This window comes from Diabrotica virgifera, chromosome 9, assembly GCF_917563875.1.
Source record: "Diabrotica virgifera virgifera chromosome 9, PGI_DIABVI_V3a".
NCBI classification, from domain to species: Eukaryota; Metazoa; Arthropoda; class Insecta; order Coleoptera; family Chrysomelidae; genus Diabrotica; species Diabrotica virgifera.
The window spans coordinates 152,787,192-152,809,077 of record NC_065451.1 but is presented as its reverse complement, the minus strand read 5'-3'; the positions used below and the strand labels follow the sequence as shown (position 1 = coordinate 152,809,077).

General features: G+C 33.9%; 1 protein-coding gene across 1 annotated transcript in view; it reads left to right on the top strand.

Moving 5' to 3' along the window:
• The window catches only part of LOC126892361 (uncharacterized), a 485,587-nt gene that overhangs the window by 435,041 nt on the left and 28,660 nt on the right, over positions 1-21,886 (top strand). Inside the window, exons 3-4 of the mRNA XM_050661878.1 lie at positions 8,822-9,060; positions 17,097-17,387. Of these exons, the coding sequence (XP_050517835.1) occupies positions 8,822-9,060; positions 17,097-17,387 (530 nt within the window). The remainder of the gene's footprint in view (positions 1-8,821; positions 9,061-17,096; positions 17,388-21,886) is intronic.

Genomic DNA, 21,886 nt, shown 5'->3' with positions numbered 1-21,886 from the left:
TGAACACCGCAAAGCTAGTCGATCCATCCCGCAATTACCCCAGGCAGTGTTGTGTTCTTTCTTGACTTGGGTAAAAGCTTGTACATACAACATTAGGGTAAGGACATAACAAGTAAGTCGAGGTGGATGTGTAGGTCGCGGTAGATGCCAGTGGTGTCATGGCAAAATTAGCAGTGTGGGAACGCAGTGCCGGAACGCACTGCTAATTTTTGTTTACAAAACCTAAATTCTCTATTATTTTTTTTCTTTTCTTAACCAGTGCGGGAACGGCGTTCCCACGCGTTCCCACACCATGACACCACTGGTAGATGCTACTAGTTAAGTCGCGGTCGATGTCGACAGCACATAGCAAGGAGGTCACCTGCGCTGTCAGTCGAGCTAGAACCACTATCAAGTGAAGTAGTTTAATGAAATTTGAATGACAAAAAGACTGCTTTTGCGATGCTGTGTCAGTCAAGTTATGATAGTGATGAAATGCCAGCTGTAAATAATCAGATTCTCCTTCATATTTCAAAAATTTACTGAATTTAATTACTTTAGAAATTCAAAAATAAACTAAATACAAAAAAGGGATTATATAAAAAGTATCAACTCAGATAGCGCAGGTAATAACAACTTGGTTTCTAACAACGAATCAATCACAGGAAAGCATCCTTGTAGGCCGCGCAGTAGACATCCATGTAAAACAAACTCAAAAGCATCGATGTAAAACCTCCTAGATGGCATCGCGCTAAACCTCCATCGCGACTTACCTGCTCTATTCGCTTCCATTCATTACAATGTGTTTGTTTTACATGGATGTCGACATCGACCGCGACCGACAGCTACACATCCACCGCGACTCACTTGTTCTGTGCTTAAGCGTCGTTTAGACACAGCGATAAATCCAGCAACTTATCCATATCAGTCGAGCTGTTGCAACTTATCGTTGTGTGTAAACGGTGAATCCAGCGATTTATCAAAGTTGAAGTTGGGTTGAAGTTGGTATCGGGTTGAATCAACTTATTATCGATCGAGTTGTTTTAAATTTATCGTCGTGTCTAAACAGTACAGCGATTTATCATTGGAGTTGGGTTGCATCAATTTAGGAGAATCTTACCGTATTAGAATTTATTTACATATCCAATTAAATGTACAGGGTGATTGATTAGTGGGGTAAAGCTACGTAGATCCGTTATAGTAATAGATAGCAATAAAAGTTAATAACAAAAATTGTATCCAACTTTGAGATTCACATTTCAAAATTAATTAGAATGTTACAGAGGGTGTTCGATAACATAGTGGCAGACCAAACTTAATTTTTTTTATTGGAACACCCTGTATTTTATTTTATATTGAAAATCTTCTTAACTTCGCCATGACAAATGTATATAAAGGATTGTTATGTTATACAGGGTATTTTACAAAGTTATAACCAATTTTATATGAAAATTGTAACAAGTTAACTCATTGTATAAATAAAAATAAGCATAAAAGCAATGGATTATTGATGCCATTTTTTTTATTTATTATCAAAATTTTCATAAATTATTCTTCTTCTTCTTTTTGTATAGACATGACTGTCTGTTTTTTCAATGTGCCTCTAGTAAGTTGTCGTTTCATCGTTTCCGTGGTCTTACCACTGATCGTCTGCCTATTGGGAAACCGTCTCTCGCTGTCCTGACTACTCTGTTGTCATTCGGTTTATGTGGTCATTCCATTCTATTCTTCTGTTTCTTACCCTGTCTTCTGTCGTATATCTGCACTTCTAGCTCTGTCCCATAGAGTCTCACCATCGATTTTTCGAAGGGTTTTCATCTTCCCTGTTTCGAGCAATCTTTTTGTCCTCTGTGTCGGGTAGTGTTTCTGCCGCGTATGTCATTATTGTTCTGATGACTGTTTTGTAAATTCTGCCTTTCATATCTTTTCCGATATTTTTATTTCTCCATATTGTGTCATTCAGGCAACCTGCGGCTCTGTTTTCTCTATTAACTTGATCTTCCACTTCTGTTTCGAACCTTCCGTAGCTAGATAGTGTGATGCCTAGGTATTTAAACTCCATTACTTGTTCTATTATCTGACCTTCCAGCTCCAATTTAAAGCGTCGTTTAGATACAGCGATAAATCAAGCAACTTATCCATATCAGTCGAGCTGATGCAACTTATCGTTGTGTGTAAACGGTGCATCCAGCGATTTATCAAAGTTGGAATTGGGTTGAAGTTGGTATCGGGTTGAATCAATTTGTTGTGATGATCGAGTTGTTTTAATTTATCGTCGTGTCTAAACGGTACACCGATTTATCGAAATTGAAGTTGGATTGTATCAATATGGTAGAATAATACCGAATTAGAATTTATTTACCTATCAAATTAAATGGTTACCATTAATGGGATGGGTACGAACTTTCGGTACGTACTTTCGGCTTCAAAGCTATTTAAATGGGATTCATTTTTGTCTAAACCTAAAAAAACTAATAAGTATATTTGAAAAATTTAAACGCAAAGAAAAATAAAAGTAAACTAATAAATTTAGACATAGGGAATGTTGTATACAAATTAAAGTACGGTAATGGTACTTTTTAATAGTGATATAAAATACAGGGTATCCCATTTAAATTTTACTGAAAAAATAATGTACTTGAGTTTTAACTCACCCTTTATTAGATATAAAGTAAATACGCAATATCAATGATTTTTAAAAATTTTGACAATAAATAAAAAAATATGGCATTAATAAACCATTGCCCTTGTGCTTATTTTTATTTATACAGTGAGTTGAACTTGTTACGATTTTCATATAAAATTGGTTATGAGTTTGTAATTACCCTGTATAACATACCCAACCTTTATATTTTTGTTATGAAAAAAGTAACAGGATCTATTTGTTTAGGATGAAAACTAGTTATAATTCATTGAAGGGTCTAAATTGTACACAATGCTCCCCTCTTCAACTTGTTGTAGTCAATCACATCGCGATAAATCCACATCAACTTATCGCAGCGTCTAAACAGCGTTTCAATCATCAACAAAGCACAGCAACTTCATCGCAACTAGTTGCTGTGACTTATCGCTGTGTCTGAACGCCGCTTAAGGGAAGCGTCCACAGGTCCGCATCGGACGCATCGTACGCATCGGATTTTAATGTATCTGTTTAGTAATAATAAATAAAATAAATAAATAAATAAATAGACGTAAAATATATAGTTCTTTTTTAAATATCTACAAAACGAAACATACTAGGTATAATATACAACCTGATATCAAAAGAAATCCTGTAATATTTACTACAAAATGCAATACTAATATACAGGGTGTCCTTTTAAAAAAATGAAAAAAAATTGTATTTGCAAATAGTGATCACATTGTATATTATATTGATACACCTATATCAAAGATATTAAATTATTTAAAAATGACACTATAATGGTAAAACTCTCATATGTCATTTTAAATATTTCTAAAATTATTAACTTTAGACCTATAAAACCTTCCACAAACTCTACATATTTTTAAAAAATACATTCAAAAATGATTTGTAAACATTCTTTATCGGCATAGTAATATTACAGCTTATACACCAATTCTCTCGGTAGACCAAAGCTATAGCAGAAACACGACGGTAGACCGCACAGTAGCACCAACTAATTATACATTTCAGGGGCGTCATTTGATAGGGGGCAGGGGGGGCATTTGCCCCCCCCCTAACCCTGAAAATTACTGAAATTTACAAGAAATAGATCAATTTTGTATTATGTTTGCATATAAATGTATTGTATATATAATGCTTGCCCCCCCCCTATCAAAATTTCAAATGACGCTCCTGATACATTTGGATATAAAGGAATACACAAAGCTGTTACAATTTGATTTAAATGGAAAATAGTAGCTCCATCAGTAAAAGTTTCTTTAAAGATTAATTAAAGTTGCCTTTCTGAAATCGGTAAAATACTTTCTGTGTTTTTAAACAGTTTGGCCAAACTGTACTTGTAACACACTTTGCTTGCTTTTTAATCTTTTGTGAGGGACAATAAAATGTCTTGCATCAATTTTACACTTATCTCAGGAACATCATGAACAAGTCTAATATTTTTTAAAAAGTTCATTGCATTTAAGATAGAAAAATGTGTTGTTTTTTTAACGAGAATAATTTTCATAGTTAGATACTCAAGATATCTTAAAAAAGGCCAGTAAACATGAAAAATTAGTAATTCTTATGATATTTTAATCCCCATAATCAACTTATCATGGGCTCTATCAGGGCCGCGCCAAGGCTTTCAAGCGCCCCGGGGCAAGTAATTTTAGGCGCCCCTTTCCTCCTCCCCTTGTAAGTAGTTTTTTGCAACTTAGTGAATAAGTCCATTTACTCACGGTTTTTGCTCCGGATTTTAAAGCACCGCTTGCATTGAAATGAAATTTGGCATAAGCGTAGCTAACATGTCAAAGAAAAAAAGTGATATTGTGCCGATGTGTGCTTTTGCTCTGAGGGTGAGTTTTACCCATTCTCGGGGGTGAAAAACTATACGTTTAAAATAAGTACGGAAATGGATAAACTGACTAATTCTAAGCCACTTTTGTTCCATAGAGTTTTTTCACTAAGTCAATACTTTTCGATTATTTGCGAGTGAATAATATGTCCATTTTTCAACAAAAAAAACACGTTTTTCGCAAATAACTCAAAAAGTATTTTATCGAAAAAACACTCTTAGCAAAAATATAGCTTATAAAAAAGTGAAAAAAAATGGTGTATGCATGAAGTCAGTAGACCCAGCTGAAGCAGAATTGTAGCTAATGAAAACTAGGTTCTTATTCGTCAAATTCCAAATCAAATACCTATTTCAACGAGAAATAAACAAAAAATGAAGCACTTTTCGGGGTAAACTCATTACAACTAAGTTTCATCGGTTCAAAGTGCTTTTTTTTTAATTGGTTTTAAAGTAATTTTTTTAATTTTGAAAAAATTACATTTTTTTCAAAAAAACTTAAAAATTATTAGTGATACCAAAAATCTCAAAGAGTAAAAAAATGTACGTTTTGCTTTTCTGAAAATTTTGGATTTTTGTTTTTCTGTAAGATAAAAATTGGCTAATCAGCGGTAAAAAAATGTAAAACCGTGGAATTTTGAGAATCAACACCGATTTTATTGAAAATTTGGATACAAGCTCGGTTTATCCTCTTCTTCAAAATCTACCCTATACCGAACCGGGCTTTTGCCCTGGGGGTAAAAACAACCCCATCTAGGGAATGAAAACTTTTCACTCAAAATAACTATGGAAGTCGTTAGATTGACCAATTCTGAGTAAATTTTGTTCTATAAATTATTTTTACAAAGTTGATATTTTCCAAGTTATTAGCGATTGAAACTATGCATTTTTCATTGGCAAAGCTCACGTTTTATGACAGTTTTTCATGAATAACTTATATTTTTTAATGGCCTATAAAAGATGTCTCTTGTTTTCCCAAAAAAATTTCACCACATTCGAGTTATTTGAGATTGAAAGTTCTCATAATTCGGTTCTAATAACTTTCAAAGTATCAACTTTCCAAAAAAATTTATAGATTAAAATTTAGTCTGAATTGGTCAATATATCGACTTCCATAGTTATTTTTTATTTTGATTAAAAATATTTTCATCCCCTAGACGGGGTTGTTTTCATCCCCAGGGCAAAAGCCCGCTTCGACGTAGGGTAGATTTTGACAAAGGTTAAAATCTACCCTACCCTGAAATCGACCTTGATTCTCAAAATTCCACTAGAAAATTTTGATTGAACAGATTGGACTATAAGATATGGCTGTTCAAAATTTGCGTACTCTCGTGATTAGTGACTCGTTCAAGCCGTTTCAACTACAGCCCTTTCAAAAATAAGCACTTTGAACCGACGAAACGTACAGATAATAGAAATAATACATAAGTAAAGTAGCTTGTGAAGCGGTAACGGTTAATTTCATTTAGGATGCTAATTAGGGGGTGATTTTCATGATTTTTTTAACAATAAAAGGGACCAACTTTATTTTGAATGTAACTTGCTTAGTTTTAATGGTAGAAACTTTTTTTAAAATCCAAAATAAACAAGTTATGATGAGTTTTCCCCGAAAAATGCTTTTCGTGGGTTTCTAAACGTGTTTTTGTTTGTTGAAAAATGGACATATGCACTCGCTAATAACTCGAAAATTATTGACTTAGTGAAAAAACTCTATACAACAAAAGTTGCTTAGAATTTGTCAGTTTATTAATTTCCGGACTTGTTCTAAACGTATACTTTTTCACACCCGAGAAGGAGTGAAACTTCCCGCTAGGGCAAAAGCACATATCAGCACAATATCACTTTTTTATTTGGCAGGTTAGCTAATTGTATGCCAAGTTTCATGTCAAGCCAAGCGGTTCTTTAAAATTCGGAAGTTTTGCAATATTTTATTGTGAGTGAATGGACTAGAATCGGTATTCGGTATTCGCTCCGTGCGTGACCATGGTGGGGGTACCTAGAAACGATGTCAGCGTGAGTAGTGGCGAAAATGACATTATTGGAGCTATCTTTGTAATGTCATTGGCATTGTTGGTATAACAAATTTTATAAAAAGTGGTAAATAAATGTTATCTATTTATCATATGCTTAACGTCAATTTGTGAGATTTAAAAAGGTCAGAACCTCGATTTTTGACCCTTCGCTTCGTTATCAAACGTATTCGCTTCGTATCTGTTTAGTGTACAGATAGCGAATGATCGATAACGAAGCGAAGGGTTAAAAATCGAGGTCCTGGTGAAGCTAGGTGTTAATACCTACAAACTATTTGTTATGTGTGTAGGAAAGTAATATACCTACCGATAAATTATTATGAATACTATAAATATTTACAAAAACCAAAGATTACACCATCAGAGAACAAATATTGTTCAGTTTAATAAGAGAAATAAGGGTTCGTACAATTATGGGATGAAAGTAATACTTTTTTTTTATAAGTAATACAATTTATAAGTAATACAAAGCCATTTTTATACCTACCTACGATTGGTAAGTTTTAAATTTTACAAGATAATAAAATATTACTAATATTTCTGGTAATTTCGGTATTGTAAAAAATTTTTTTCGGCTCCTACTGGCGCCTTTTGAATACGGCGCCGGGGGGCTCCGCCCCCCTTCGCCCTTATGGACGGCGCGGGCCTGGCTCTAATATTTTTACCTGAATATACACTATATACAGTGAGCACGTAAAGGTTGGAATAAATTCATTTTCTCAAGAACGGACGATTTTGGAAAAAAATCCCGAAACAGGTCAATTTATATTTTTAAATTACGACTTTTTGGCATATATATCATACTAGTGAAGTCACCCGTCTGGGCGTGATGACGTCATCGATGATTTTTTTAAATGAGAATAGGGGTCGTATGATAGCTCATTTGAAAGGTAATTCAATTATTTATTCAGTAATATAAATATTAACATAATTATTTATACAGGGTGCCTAAAATTTTTTTTTTGAATTAAATTTATTGACATAAAAAGAAGAATGTGTGTAATTTATTTAATTCAAAATACATTTTACTGCTATCAGAAAACAGAAAAAAATGTTTTTTGGCAAATAAATGTTGTTTTTTGCTTAAATTCAATATTAAAGCAGCCACCCACCAGCCTCGTGACAATTTGAACATTTAATTTAAGCCAATATCAATGATTATTTTTCAAATATTCATTTTTTTCTGTTTTCTGAGAGCAGTAAAATGTATTTTGAATTAAATAAATTACAGATATTCTTCTTTTTATGTCAATAAATTTAATCCAAAAATTTTTTTTGGACACCCTGTATAAATAATTATGTTAATGTTTATATTATTGAATAGAGAATTGAATTACCTTTCAAATGAGCGATCACACGACCACTATTCTCATTTAAAAAAATCATCGATGACGTCATCACGCCCAGATGGGTGACGTCACTAGTATGATATATATGCCAAAAAGTCGTAATTTAAAAATAAAAATTGACCTGTTTCGGGATTTTTCTCCAAAATCGTCCATTCTCGAGAAAATGAATTTATTCCAACCTTTACGTGCTCACTGTATAAAATAAAAGTTAAAACTGAGTTTACTTGTCTCATTACGAAGAAGACGATCGTCAAATGCAAATTAGCCGTAGATTAGCTCCCACTGGGCCAAGCGAAATTCCGAACAGAGTGCGTGGGGTGCGTCCACTGGTCGGCATTTCGAATGATTCATCGGCACGCATCGCAAAAGTTGCCTCTCGAAGCAACCCTTCGGCATTACGGATGATGCGATCCGTACGATGCGGATTAGTGGACGCAGTTTGTACAAGGCAAACTAAAATCCGTTGCGTACGATGCGTGCGATGCGTACGATGCGGGTCTGTGGATGCTTGCCTTAAAAGGATTTGGCGCATAGTTTGCTTATTCGCGTCATAATCACAGCAAGAAGAATATTTTTTACCCTTCCTGAATAGTTCATTTCCAAATTTTCCGTGGTTTGATTCTGATTAGCGTTGACAGCAGGTTTCGATCCAAGGATAGATCAAGACCTACCGTAGGCTCATTTATGCATTTTTTGTCTTCGCAGTCGATGAGTGAGCTATTCTCTCATTTTTCTTCTTCTTCTTGATCTACAAAACTGCAGGCGGTGCATTTAGTAATTTTTGCTAAGGATCATGTTGTTATTTAATTTTTTAATTACACATGCTGGTGTAAGTCTGAATGCTGTTCTATTCATTTTCAGGATTCCAAGTTTAATGAATTCAAGAAAAATAGTTAGTCTTAGTACTTGTTCATACACTACATAAACTACCACCTAAAAGTTGAAATATCCGGATTTTTTAATTTGATTTAATTATTTACAGATTCAAAAAAGTAGGGAGATGTACAGAGCAGTTATGAAACAAGTGGTAACGTATCTGGAGAAAGCTCATCACAGTTTGGAACTTCTGGGAAATAGGATCAATAGAAGAAATTCAGTCCATCGATCGCGAAGTGAACACCAAATGGAAGTCAGTCGAATAAGTGACAATTCCACTCTGCTGGCAGGAGTTCATAACCAATCCAAAACGATAGACGAGCACAAATTAAAGGACCTGCAGTGGTAAGTCAGTTTCGTTGTAGTGATATTGAAAAAGTACCTATTCGTTACAAAGTACTCGTTACTTACGAATACCGAAAGTAACGATTACTATACAGAGAGGCAAATCGTTACTTTGCTTACTTTGATTACTCTGATTACTTCGTCACTTTGTACCAATCGTATCAGAGCGAGTACCTATTTGCATGGGCGTCCACAGGGAGGGGCAGAGGGGGGCAGCTGCCCCCCCCCTAGAGAGGACGAGGCGAGTGTAAAATTGGTGAATAAGCAATATAGAATAATACAAATTTGTAACTTAATCTTGATTTTGAATGCAAACACTCTGTTTCTATATTCTAGCTGGGATGAAAAAACCACATAAACTTAACAAAACTTTAATGAAAATTTGAAATCTGCTATTATTTTATTTACCTAATATTTTTTTAAATCTGCAAGCAACGGCAACCACCCCTGAATTCGTATTTTCTTTCTTTTCGAATCTTTTTTTTTCCACTGTGCGTCACACAGCTTAAATTTAGTTGTGAACGATTTAAATAGCTTAAATGAAGTTCGAAATACTATTGCAACTATTAATTATACAACCAATTTCTTCCGTGAATCAGTATTAAGAAGGAATATGATAGCAAATTTTATGGTTTATTATTATGGTGAATAATCTGCGAAACGCGGTGGTTCGAGAAATACAAGATAATTAGGAAAAATTTCATTGAAATTGTACAGGCCTTGCAATCCCTATCCGTTGAAGGAAATTTGGTCACTAGAAAAACATCTTATCAGTTGCATTCTGTGGCATGCAAGTCAGGATTTATCGTCACTGTCATTGTGATTGCAAAATATTCTGAATACCTAGAGCCTATAGTCAACCGCGTACAATATGTGCAAAGTAATGTTTTAAAGGTAGCGGAACATATTCGTCAAATCATGGATATTTTTAAAAAACACAGACAGAACGCAGAGAACGTAACAAACACTTATAATAAGATAGCTGAAGAATGCGGTTTTGAATTATCTATCCCTAGAACTGTAGGCAAGCAACAGCATAGAAGCAATCAGCCAGCTGATACGCCTAGTAAATACTGGAGGCGATCCATGATTCTTTCATATCTTCTCTAGAGACACGGTTTTCCGAAGAAAATACGCCAGCCTTCGCTCTGACTCTTCTGCATCCCAAGCATTTATCAAAAATTGATTTAAACGGCCTTAAATTAGAACAACTGAGACAATCCTTAAACCACTATGAAAGAAATGGAATAGATGCAGAGCTAGAAGTACGGGTAGAGCATTGGAATAAAAAACGCAATGAGTTAGACATCTTCAACACCCTTGAAATTTTGGAACTGGTTCGAACGTCCACTACTTTTTATCCGTTAACAAAAAAATTGCTGGAAATTTTCGTAACATTTCCTTGCACTACGTGTACAGTTGAGAGGTCGTTCAGCAGTCTTCTAAGTATAAAAACATGGCTGCGGAGTACAATGGTCGAAGATCGCCTTAATGGGTTAGCTCTAATGAGCATTCATCGAAAACCAATATTACCAAAAAAGAAAGAGTTTGTAGAGAAAGTTTTACAAGAATTTACAATTGATCCGCGTAAATTGTTGTTTAAATAATAATGTTTAGGAACAGACAATTTATCTTGCTTCACAAATCGAAGACTTATCCAGAAGGAAATAAATTTGTGAAATTTGTTTCACGTTTTTGTAAAAATCATTAAAAAAATTTTAAATATTTAAATTATATTTAGTTTGCTTCATTTTTGTATGAAGTCATTGAGTTATAATTTTGGCTCCAAAAACGTTATTTTCAAAACTTTTCTTAGGAAACCGCTTCACCCTCTCCCCTCTCTGAAGACTCTCAATTTAGGTCTATATTTATTATTGCTTATCTAACCAATTTTTTTATTTCTCAAATCTGCCCTCCCCTAGTTTTGATCCTGCGGACGCCCATGTCTATTTGAGTATTGTATGTCTCTGATCTACAACCGATTGATATCGGAATCGGACCGGTATTCCATGAGTGTTCGGTATCAGTACAGTCAACTAAAATTTTGGACATCTTGGATATTAGTGCACCCTAATACGTCGTGTAGATTTTGGCATTGGATCCGACCATCACTTGTAACACCGTTGCCGTATCCTCTATTTTTTCATACTATCACATTACAATTTTTTGTGATATTATTATACACGAGCGGGACACCCTCAAAAAAGCGCTTGGTTTTCGAGATACTGACCACGGAGGGGTGAATGGCTAATTTTATTCATACTTTATATTTTCGAGGGTGCTGAAAACGAAAATGAGCTTTATTTTGAATTTTATGTGGGGGAACATTGTCAAAATCGCAATTTTAACCTAAAAATAAAAAAAAATGAAATCACGTTTTTTGCTTTTACCTCGCTACAACTCTGTTCGATTTTAATATTTTTTTCTGAAATTTTTACAGTATATAGCTCTAACATTTTTGAAGACAAAGGTACCTGCTTCAAGTTTTTATTCTTATCATGATAAAGGTTATGAATTTTTCAAAGAAAAAGGTGCGGATTTGTGTATTGCAAAGTTTAATCGCAAAAGTTGTGTGACGAATTTTAAAATTTAGCTTCTTAATCACGTTTATTTGAAAGTAGAGAGTACAAAGAAGTTTTCTGGTAAGTTTTAGATCAAAATGTTTTATAAAAAAAAATAGTGCAACTTTTAATGTCGACATTAAAAATCCCCAATATAACGCTTATTTTTTGAGGGACAGACAATCTAGGTCTAATGTCTCACCTTTAGTACTATCCTTGGATTATAAGCTTTCATTTGACACCTCATTTGTCTTTCTACCTAGTATATTGACGGAGAAGTAAACGTTCTTACTGATTATTCTTGTACAGTCCCTGGCCATATTATTATGACCACCTATGAATTTTTATAAAAATCAACTATTCCACTAGGTAAGTTTTGTTTAAAATATGACTTTTAAGTTTAATTTTGTTATGTAATGTTAATGTTATACATTAACTATATTTAGTCCAGAAAGCCACTGCGCATCCGCTAGGAAAAATATTCTGATTCGGATTTTTTGCACAATCTTACTCAAAAAGGACTCCTTTTAACAAATTTGCATGTTGCCAGGACCAAAAGGTGGTCAAAAATTTTTTAAACGTTTTTTTTTGTTTTTATCCTAAAATTATTTTTTTTACATGGAAAAAAGTTTTTTTTAGGTTTTTTGGATCATTCCAAGCAGAAAAGGTCTTTAATGACTTAAAGCTCTCTAGGCCTTAAAGGTCTCTAAAAATCATAGTTTTTGACATATAAGCGATTAAAAATTGAAAAATTGCGGAATCGGCCATTTTTAACCCTCAAAAACTATGTGAAAAACTGAAAATTTGAATGTTGCCAAGATAGGTAGATATTCTTTAAACATCGATTGATGAAATCCCGAAGAGTTTTTTGCAATACAATATTCAAAACTCCTTTGTTTTTTAATTGCTAATCAAGCGTGCGCGACACTATTTTCCACCGACAGTATGGTGCAAATGAAAGGAATACATTCGTTATTTCGTAAACCGGCGACTTTAAGGAAAAATCCTGAAACAGGTCGATTTTTATTTTTAAGTTATGATATTGTGGCGTATATGGTATACTAGTGACGTCATCCATCTGGACGTGATGACGTAATCGATGATTTTTTAAAATGAGAATAGGGCTCGTGTGCTAGCTCATTTGAAAGGTTCTTCAATTCTCTATTCAGTAGTATAAACATTTACATAATTATTTATACAGGGTGTCCAAAAAATTTTTATTAAATTAAATTATTTGACAAAAAAAGAAGTAGAAGGACACCCTGTATAAATAATTATGTAAATGTTTACATCACTGAATAGAGAATTGAAGGACCTTTCAAATGAGCTACCACACGACCCCTATTCTCATTTAAAAAAATCTTCGATTGCGTCATCACGCCCAGACGGATGACGTCACTAATATACCATATATGCCACAATATCATAACTTAAAAATAAAAATCGACCTGTTTCGGTTTTTTTCCTTAAAGCCGCCGGTTTACGAAATAACGAATTTATTCCTTTCATTTGCACCATACTGTCGGTGGAAAATAGTGTCGCGCACGCTTGATTAGCAATTAAAAAACAAAGGAGTTTTTAATATTGTATTGCAAAAAACTCTTCGGAATTTCATCAATCGATGTTTAAAGAATATCTACCTACCTTGGCAACATTCAAATTTTCAGTTTTTCACATAGTTATTTAGGGTTAAAAATGGCCGATTTCGCAATTTTTCAATTTTTAATCGCTTATATGTCAAAAACTATCATTTTTAGAAAAAAGTCACTAAAGACCTTTTCTGTTTGGAATGATCCAAAAAACCTAAAAAAACTTTTTTCCATGCAAGAAAAATAATTTTATAAAAAAAACAAAAAAAAAACGTTTAAAAATTTTTTGACCACCTTTTGGTCCTGGCAACATGCAAATTTGTTAAAAGGAGTCCTTTCTGAGTAAGATTGTGCAAAAAATCCGAATTAGAATATTTTTCCTAGCGGATGCGCAGTGGCTTTCTGGACTAATTATATTTAATAATAAACACGAATAAAACATTTGAAAATATTACATGTTTATATACTTTTTAATAATTTGTTGAACTTCTGACCTTAATCAGATGGAAAATATTTGGGAGCTTTTAAAACGAGAAATTTCCGATGAAAATGTCACTAACGAAATTGTTTTGATTAAAGGACTAACATATAATTGAAACCACAATGACAAATTGAAGCAAAAAAATTTAACTGCATTCAAATTATGCCAATACGGATACAAGCGGTAATCAAAGTTAAAGGTGACTCAACAAAATATTGAAAAAATAAAAATATGTGATATTTTTAAATGTTACAGCAATAAACCATTTTAAAATATCACATATTTGTATTTTCTTAATATTTTGTTGAGCTCCCTCTAACTTTGATTACCGCTAGTACCCGTCCTGGCATACTTTGAATCCAGTTACATTTTTTTTGCTTAAATTTGTCATTGTGGTTTCAATGATATATTAGTTCTTTAATCAAAACAATTTCGTTAGTGACCTTTTCATCGGAAATTTCTCGTTTTAAAAGCTCCCAAATATTTTCCATCTGATTAAGGTCAGAAGTTCAACAAAATATTAAAAAAATATAAATATGTAATATTTTCAAATATTTTATTGCTGTTTATTATTAAATATATTTTAGTTAATGCATAAAATCAACATTGCATAACAAAATTAAATTTAAAAATCATATTTTAAACAAAACGTACTTAGTGGAATAGTTGATTTTTGTAAAAATTCATAGGTGGTCATAATAATATGGCCAGGGACTATAGGTACATTTATCATTGATTGAAATTATGAAAGAAATGGCATGGCAACACTGTGACACACAAACATAAGATTCAGCTGTGCGTTACATAGGGTGCACTAATAGCCAAGATGTCCAAAATTTTATCTATAAGGGCGAAGGCTATGAAGAGGATTCCAGCGCTGAGAAGTAGCTGAAACAAAGGTAGGTATATCATTTAACAAAGCATGCACCCAGAAACAGATGTCTATACGATTTGTCGAGGTAGATAATTCACAGAATTTCACAGATCGTTCCTTTGAAAATAAAAATGCAACACATGTTATCACAAGACTATTGTTATCAGACCTAAAAAGAATGACTTAGATTGACTGAAAAAAATTTAAAAATGATAATATTTCTAGACTATGATTATCAACTTTAATTTTACACGTAGGTATGGCATTGTTTTTTTTTAGACCAGGGCATGTAACACTAAAAACACAGGAATAAATATATTTTTAAATATAGTAGGTACATAGAGACTTACTACTTTTTGCATTGTATTTAGGATTAGGATGACGTCTGGAAAAAAGTCTATAATAGAAAAAGGGTGGAAATGCATTATTACATTTTAAAGTGTATAAAACGCATCGAAAAATGCATAAACATGTTAAAATCAGTATATTACGGGCCAGATTTTCTTATTTTGGGGTATATGGGGTCACTGAACACAAATATGCAATCAGAACCGACCTACGAAGCACCTGGGTGCCCAGGGTTACTGCTAAGGCTAAGGTACATCATCTAGAGTTTCGAGGGTTTGTTTTTGGCACTTAATTGATGCAAACAGATTACTCGAGATTACTGACATTGTGGAGCAGCAATGACAGAACAATTAACAACATTAATTAACAGAATCATAAAACAATAAAATACCGGAAGAATGGAGAACGAGCGAACTAATTCTACTATTCAAAAAAGGAGATAAAAAGCAGCCAGAAAACTACAGAGGTATAAACTTGTTAATTACTGCCATAAAACTTACAACTAAACTTTTACAAGACCTAATGAATCAGAGGATAAGTTTAGCAGATGAACAACAGGGTTTTCGTACTGGAAGATCGTGTTATACGAAATATTGAGAAATGCGATTCTCGATATGATTACCGGTACTCAAATACAAAAGTAATCATAGTAATCAAAGTATCCTACTAATAACTAATACTAATATAAAATATGTACTGAGAAATGCGATTCTCAATATGATTACCGGTACTCAAATACAAAAGTAATCAAAGTAACGAATATTGTATATGATTACTTTATACAAAAGTAACGATTTGTAACGAATACTCGAAGGTTATAGTTACCTCCATCAACATCACTATTTCGTTGACAGCATATTGAGTCTACGAGTTTGCCTTACCGCCAACCAAATACTATTGTTTAAAGCTAGTTTAACTGTTGAAAAGTTGAAAGTTGAAGTAAACAACTTGAGATTGACATTAAACAAGACTCTTGGATGGAATAAGATGGAAGGGTTTTTTTTCTTGTCACCTATCTATGTAGTATATTTCTAGTCAAAAGTCTCCTCCCCTTGTATCTTTTGAACGGTTACACTTGTAATAGTGAAATTTCGAGGGAGAAAATAAACGGACGTAGGCTCTCAAATAGTCACAACAGGTGACGTAATAGTCATAGATACAGAGTCATGAGGGAATTCTACAATTCATCTTCCTCATCTTGGAAAACAATGGGAACCTTCCCTGGTTACACCTCCGAGGCTTCTACAATTTGCAAGCCATACGGATGCTGAGACTAAGGAAGATGAGGGAATTTTACAATTCATCTTCCTCATCTTCCTTAGTCTCAGCATCCGTATGGCTTGCAAATTGTAGAATCCTCGGAGGTGTAACCAGGGAAGGTTCCCATTGTTTTCATTCTGGTGGGATGTAGAATAGCATTATGTTGTTTTATATGCCATTAGAGTGAAAACTTGGTCTTTTTGCTAGCAGTTGCCGCTAGGGTGTCTATGCCATTTCGTTCGTTACAATCCGGGACTGCACGCTGGGGTTTGTTTTGGTTGGATCAGAGAGAGCAGCATATGTGCCTCCTGATGAGAGACTAATAAGTTTCGAAACCGGTAGAGGTGCTTGCTGCACTCTCTGAGTGGACTAGAATATGGTTCGTCTGTATTTTCGTTTTGCAACGAAATTGAAAATGGTTATTCATTTTTGATTTACGTTTACTCTGATTGGATTACGAAGGGAATCATTCTCGTTGGAACTTTCCGCGCTGAGCAGATGGGACGTGAATTGTAAATTGTAGAAATCCCTCATCTTCCTTAGTCTCAGCATCCGTATGGCTTGCAAATTGTAGAAGCCTAGGAGGTGTAACCAGGGAAGGTTCCCATTGTTTTCATTCTGGTGGGATGTAGAATAGCATTATGTTGTTTTATATGCTATTAGAGTGAAAACTTAGTCTTTTAGAATTCGATTTATGTTTTGTTAGCGTCAGTATCTTTCAACAAAACACTTAATAAAAATAAAAATTTAAAAATAAATCATATAATATATCAAAATACTTGCACACAGCCTACTAAATAAATGATATCGGTGTAAATAATAAATTTGGCAAGATATTTCGTAATTGTTTTAAGTTATGGTGTCATAACATAAATATTCCATATTTATTTCATGAGTGTATAAACTACTATAATTGTTTGTAGGAAACAATCAAAGCCAGAAGAACCCTCTCCAGACGAAATTCCTCCGGACAAGCTAGCCCAAGAAGCGTTCCGACTCCTCCGGACTGCTCAATCTTTGTTGAACACTCGAGAGCCGGACTTGGTGCAAATTACTACCTCCTGCGAACCCTCCAACGACATCGAATTCCTCGAACAGCTCGCCAAAGAGTTTCCTCCTCCGGAAATCAAGGCGCAAAGGGCTACGTCCTTTTCGCTCAGCCCGAAGCTGATAATGCCAGAAGTTGAGACGAAAATTTCCACGGCGTTTAATAGGTAAACTATACTTTTATGTGTTACTAATAAGAATGGTTTGTAATTATTCCCTAGGAAATATATTCGGGTCAATAAATATATGTCATCAAGGTAGAAAGTATCGGCGTACATCTCCATCAAATTTTTTCTGACTCCATCCAATTTTTTCTGACCCCCATAAATATTTTCTGATTTGCACCAATTTTTTATGAATCCTTCCAATTTTTTTTGATTCCCTCCAATTTTTTTCGAGTTCCTCCAATTTGATCGTGTCCTTATCTAATTTTTCCTCGCATTTTCCTATTTTATCGTGACTTGCTCTAATTTTTCCTGACTTCCTATAATTTTACCTGGATCCCTCTAATTATTCCTGATGCCCCCTAATTTTTATAACTCAGTCTAATTTTTCTTGACTCCCTCTAATTGTTCCTGAATCTCTCTAATTTTTCCAGACTCCCTCTAATTTTTTCTTACTTTCCCTAATTTTCCACACACCCTCTAATTTTTCCTGACTCTTTCTAATTTTTCCTGACTCCCTCTAATTTTTCCTAATTATTACTCATTGTTTCAGAATTCCTCTAATTTTTCCTAATCCTTTCTAACTCTTCCTGATTCCATTTAATTTTTCCTGGTTCCCTCTAATTTTTCCTTACTCTCCCTAATTTATTCTTAGTGCCCCTAATTTCTCCACACTCCCTCTAATTTTTCTTACTCTCCCTAATTTTCCATACACCCTCTAATTTTTTCTGACTCTTTCTAATTTTTCCTGACTCCCTCTAATGTTTTCTTACTCCCTTTAATTTTTCCTAATTATCACTAATTGTTTCAGACTTCCTCTAATTTTTCCTTATTCCCTCTAATTTTTCCTGACTCTGTCTAATGCCTTCTAACTTTCCCTAATTCTTCCTAAATTTCTCTAATTTTTCCTGATTCCCTCTACTTTTTTCTTACTAACCCTAATTTATTCTTAGTGCCCCTAATTTTTCCACACTCCCTCTATTTTTTCCTTTTCCTAATTTTCCATACACCCTCTAATTTTTCCTGACTCTTTCTAATTTTTCCTGACTCCCTCTAATGTTTTCTTACTCCCTTTAATTTTTCCTAATTATCACTAATTGTTTCAGACTTCCTCTAATTTTTCCTGATTCTCTAACTTTTCCTGACTCTATCTAATTTTTCCTGATTCCCTGTAATTTTTCCTGTCTCTGTCTAATGCTTTCTAACTTCTCAAAATTTTTCCTAAATTAGTGTAATTTTCCTGATTCTCTCTACTTTTTCCTTACTTCCCCTAATTTATTTTTAGTGCCCCTAATTTTTCCAGAATCCCTCTGATTTTTTCTTACTCTCCCTATTTTTTCATACACCCTCTAATTTTTCCTGACTTTTTCTAATTTTTCCTGACTCCCTCTAATGTTTTCTTAGTCTCTCTAATTTTTCATAATTATCACTAATTGTTTCAGACTTCCTCTAATTTTTCCTGATTCTCTCTAACTTTTCCTGACTCCATCTAATTTTTCCTGATTCCCTATAATTTTTCCTGACTCTGTCTAATGCTTTCTAACTTTCCCTAATTCTTCCTAAATTTCTCTAATTTTTCCTGATTCCCTCTACTTTTTCCTTACTCCCCCTAATTTATTCTTAGTGCCCCTAATTTTTACTTACTCCCTCTAATTTTTCCTAATTATCACTAATTGTTTCCGACTTCCTCTAACTTTTTCTAACTGTTTCTGACTCTCTAATTTTTCATGACTCCCTCTACTATTTCCTTACTCCCCCTAATTTATTCTTACTCCCTCTAATTTTTGTAATTAACTATTTCTAATGGATAATAAGCCACAATTTTACTAAAAAAATGATTTTGACAAGGGCATCCGATTTGGACGTCGAAACGTTAATAAAATCATTTATAGTAAAATTGTGGCTTATTTTCCATTAGAAATAGTTAATTACAAAAATGCCACAAGAAAATAGCTTCGGAACAACTCTAATTTTTGCTAATTAACTCTAATTTTCCCTGGCTTCCTCCAATTTTTCCTGACTCTTTCTAATTTTTCATAACTCCCTCTAATCTTTCCTTACTCCCTCTAATTTTTCCTAATTATCACTAATTGTTTCAGACTTCCTCTAATTTATAATGCTTTTTCTATTTTTTTATGACTACGTTTAATTTTTCCTGACACTGTCTAATGCTTTCTAATTTCCTATAATTTTCCTAACTTTTTCTAATTTTCCTAACTTTCGATAACACTCCAAATGAGCGATACTAAATGTCGATTGCATTCAAACTAAGCGAGATATTCTGCAAAAAAGTTGATGACTAATGTATTTTAAGAAGAAATGAGAAGTATATTTAACCTCTCATCCATCAGAATTTAAATACATAATTTTCCTTCTACAATACTTATAGTATTATTTATATGTTCAAAAAGTTGGACTGGTTTAAAACGAATAGTTTTTGAAAAAAATAAGATCAAATTATAGAGCGCATTTTTAAATTTTCTTAAAAATCTTCCTTTTCCTCCATGTAACTCAAAAATGATAAGAGCTACGAAAAAAGATACCACATAAAAATATAGGGTTTTTTCAGATAAAAATTTCCATTTTATTTGACATTACTGTATCTCTTATCATTACGAAACTGTCATCTCTTACTGTAACTCACGAAAAAAGATACCACATAAAAATATAGGGTTTTTTCAGATAAAAATTTCCATTTTATTTGTCATTACTGTATCTATTTTCAAGTTACATGGAGAAAAAGGAAGATTTTTAACAACATTTAAAAATGCTCTCTATAATTTGATTTTTTTTTTTCAAAAACCATTCATTTTAAACCCGTCCAACTTTCTGAACATAGAAATAACACTATAGTAAAAGGTATTGTAGAAGGAAAACGATGAATTTATATTTTGGTGGATGGGGGTTAAAATTACTTCTCATTTTTTCTTAAAACACATTAGTTATCAATTTTGTTTGCAGCATATCTCGCTTAGTTTTAATGTAAAGGACCTTTAATATAGCTCATTTTAAAGGTCTTTTCAAGCACTACAAAAGGTATTGGTAGCATTATACACGTAAAATCGACCGTTTCTCTGTTATTTCAAGTTGAATACACCAATTTGAGAATGTACAAAAAAACAAACTATTTTCACCTACCATATCCCTTTTAGTATTAGAACTAGAAGAGTTATGGAGGCAAGTGTCTCTTTGTTTTTTTATAACTTGAATATAATTTTTTAGTTAGATGCATAGTTTTAAAGGTATGTATTCGCAAAAAACCTTTCGAAAAGGTTTCAATGAAAATGGCCAATTTTCAACCACGAATAACTCAAAACATATTGAGTTTTCAAAAAAAAATTATGGAACAGTTTTTGCTTAGAATTAGGTTCTCTAGCGAATTCCGTGATAATTTTAACCAAAAAATTTTCCACCCCTGAGAAGGGGTGGGAACCACCCCCAAGATAAAAACACACATCGGCATAGGGTAGACTTTGAATTAGGAGATAAGTAGAGGCTAGGCCCAAAATTTCATTAAAATCCATGCAGTAGGATAGAATTCAGAGTTAATATCCTATTCTTGCTCCCATTGACTGGCGTACATACTAGGGCAGTCCGATACGTACTTAGCCTCTCCGCCCGATGGCGCCACTATCGCAAATAAAGTGAACTGTCATTTAATGCGTTCTCGTATACAGCTAATGTCAAAAATTGCGTGTTAAAGTGAGCGTGTCCGCGGATTTTTATAAAATGGAAAAAGAGCAATATCGGTCGGTGACTCGATTCTTGTTTTTGGAAGGGAAATCACGCAGCGAAATTAAAGAGCGCTTGGATGCTGTGTACGGTGACTCTTCTCCTTCGATGGCAACTGTCAAAAATTGATTTAATGAGTTTCAACGTGGACGAACGCCGGTTTTTGATTATCCACGCGTAGGTGCCCCGAAAATGGCTACCACGGAGAATAACGTGGCAAAAATCCACGATCTTATATTGGCAAACCACAGACTGAAGGTGCGCGAGATAGCTGACACAGTAGGCATCTCAATAGACCGTGTAAGTCATATCCTGCATGAAATTTTGGGCATGAGAAAGCTGTCGGCGCGATGGGTGCCGCGTTTGCTCACTTCAGACAATAAGCGCAACCGTGAGACCACTTCAGAGCAGTGATTGACGCTATTTAAGTGTGATCCAGAGGAGTTTTTACGTCGTTTCATAACCGTCTACGAAACATGGACTCACTGGTATACACCAAAAACCAAGGAACAGTCGAAAGAGGGACAGCACCCGGCGAACGAGCTCCGAAGAAGGCGAAGACTGTCTAATCGGCCGGAAAGGTGATGGCCAGCATTTTCTGGGATTCACAAGGTGTGATCTACATCGACTACTTGGAGAAGGGCAAAACTATCACAGGGCCCTATTATGCCGAATTATTGGACCTATTTGACGCCGAATTGAAGAAAAAACGACCCCATTTGGCAAATAAAAAAGTGCTCTTCCACCATGACAACGCACCGGCTCACACC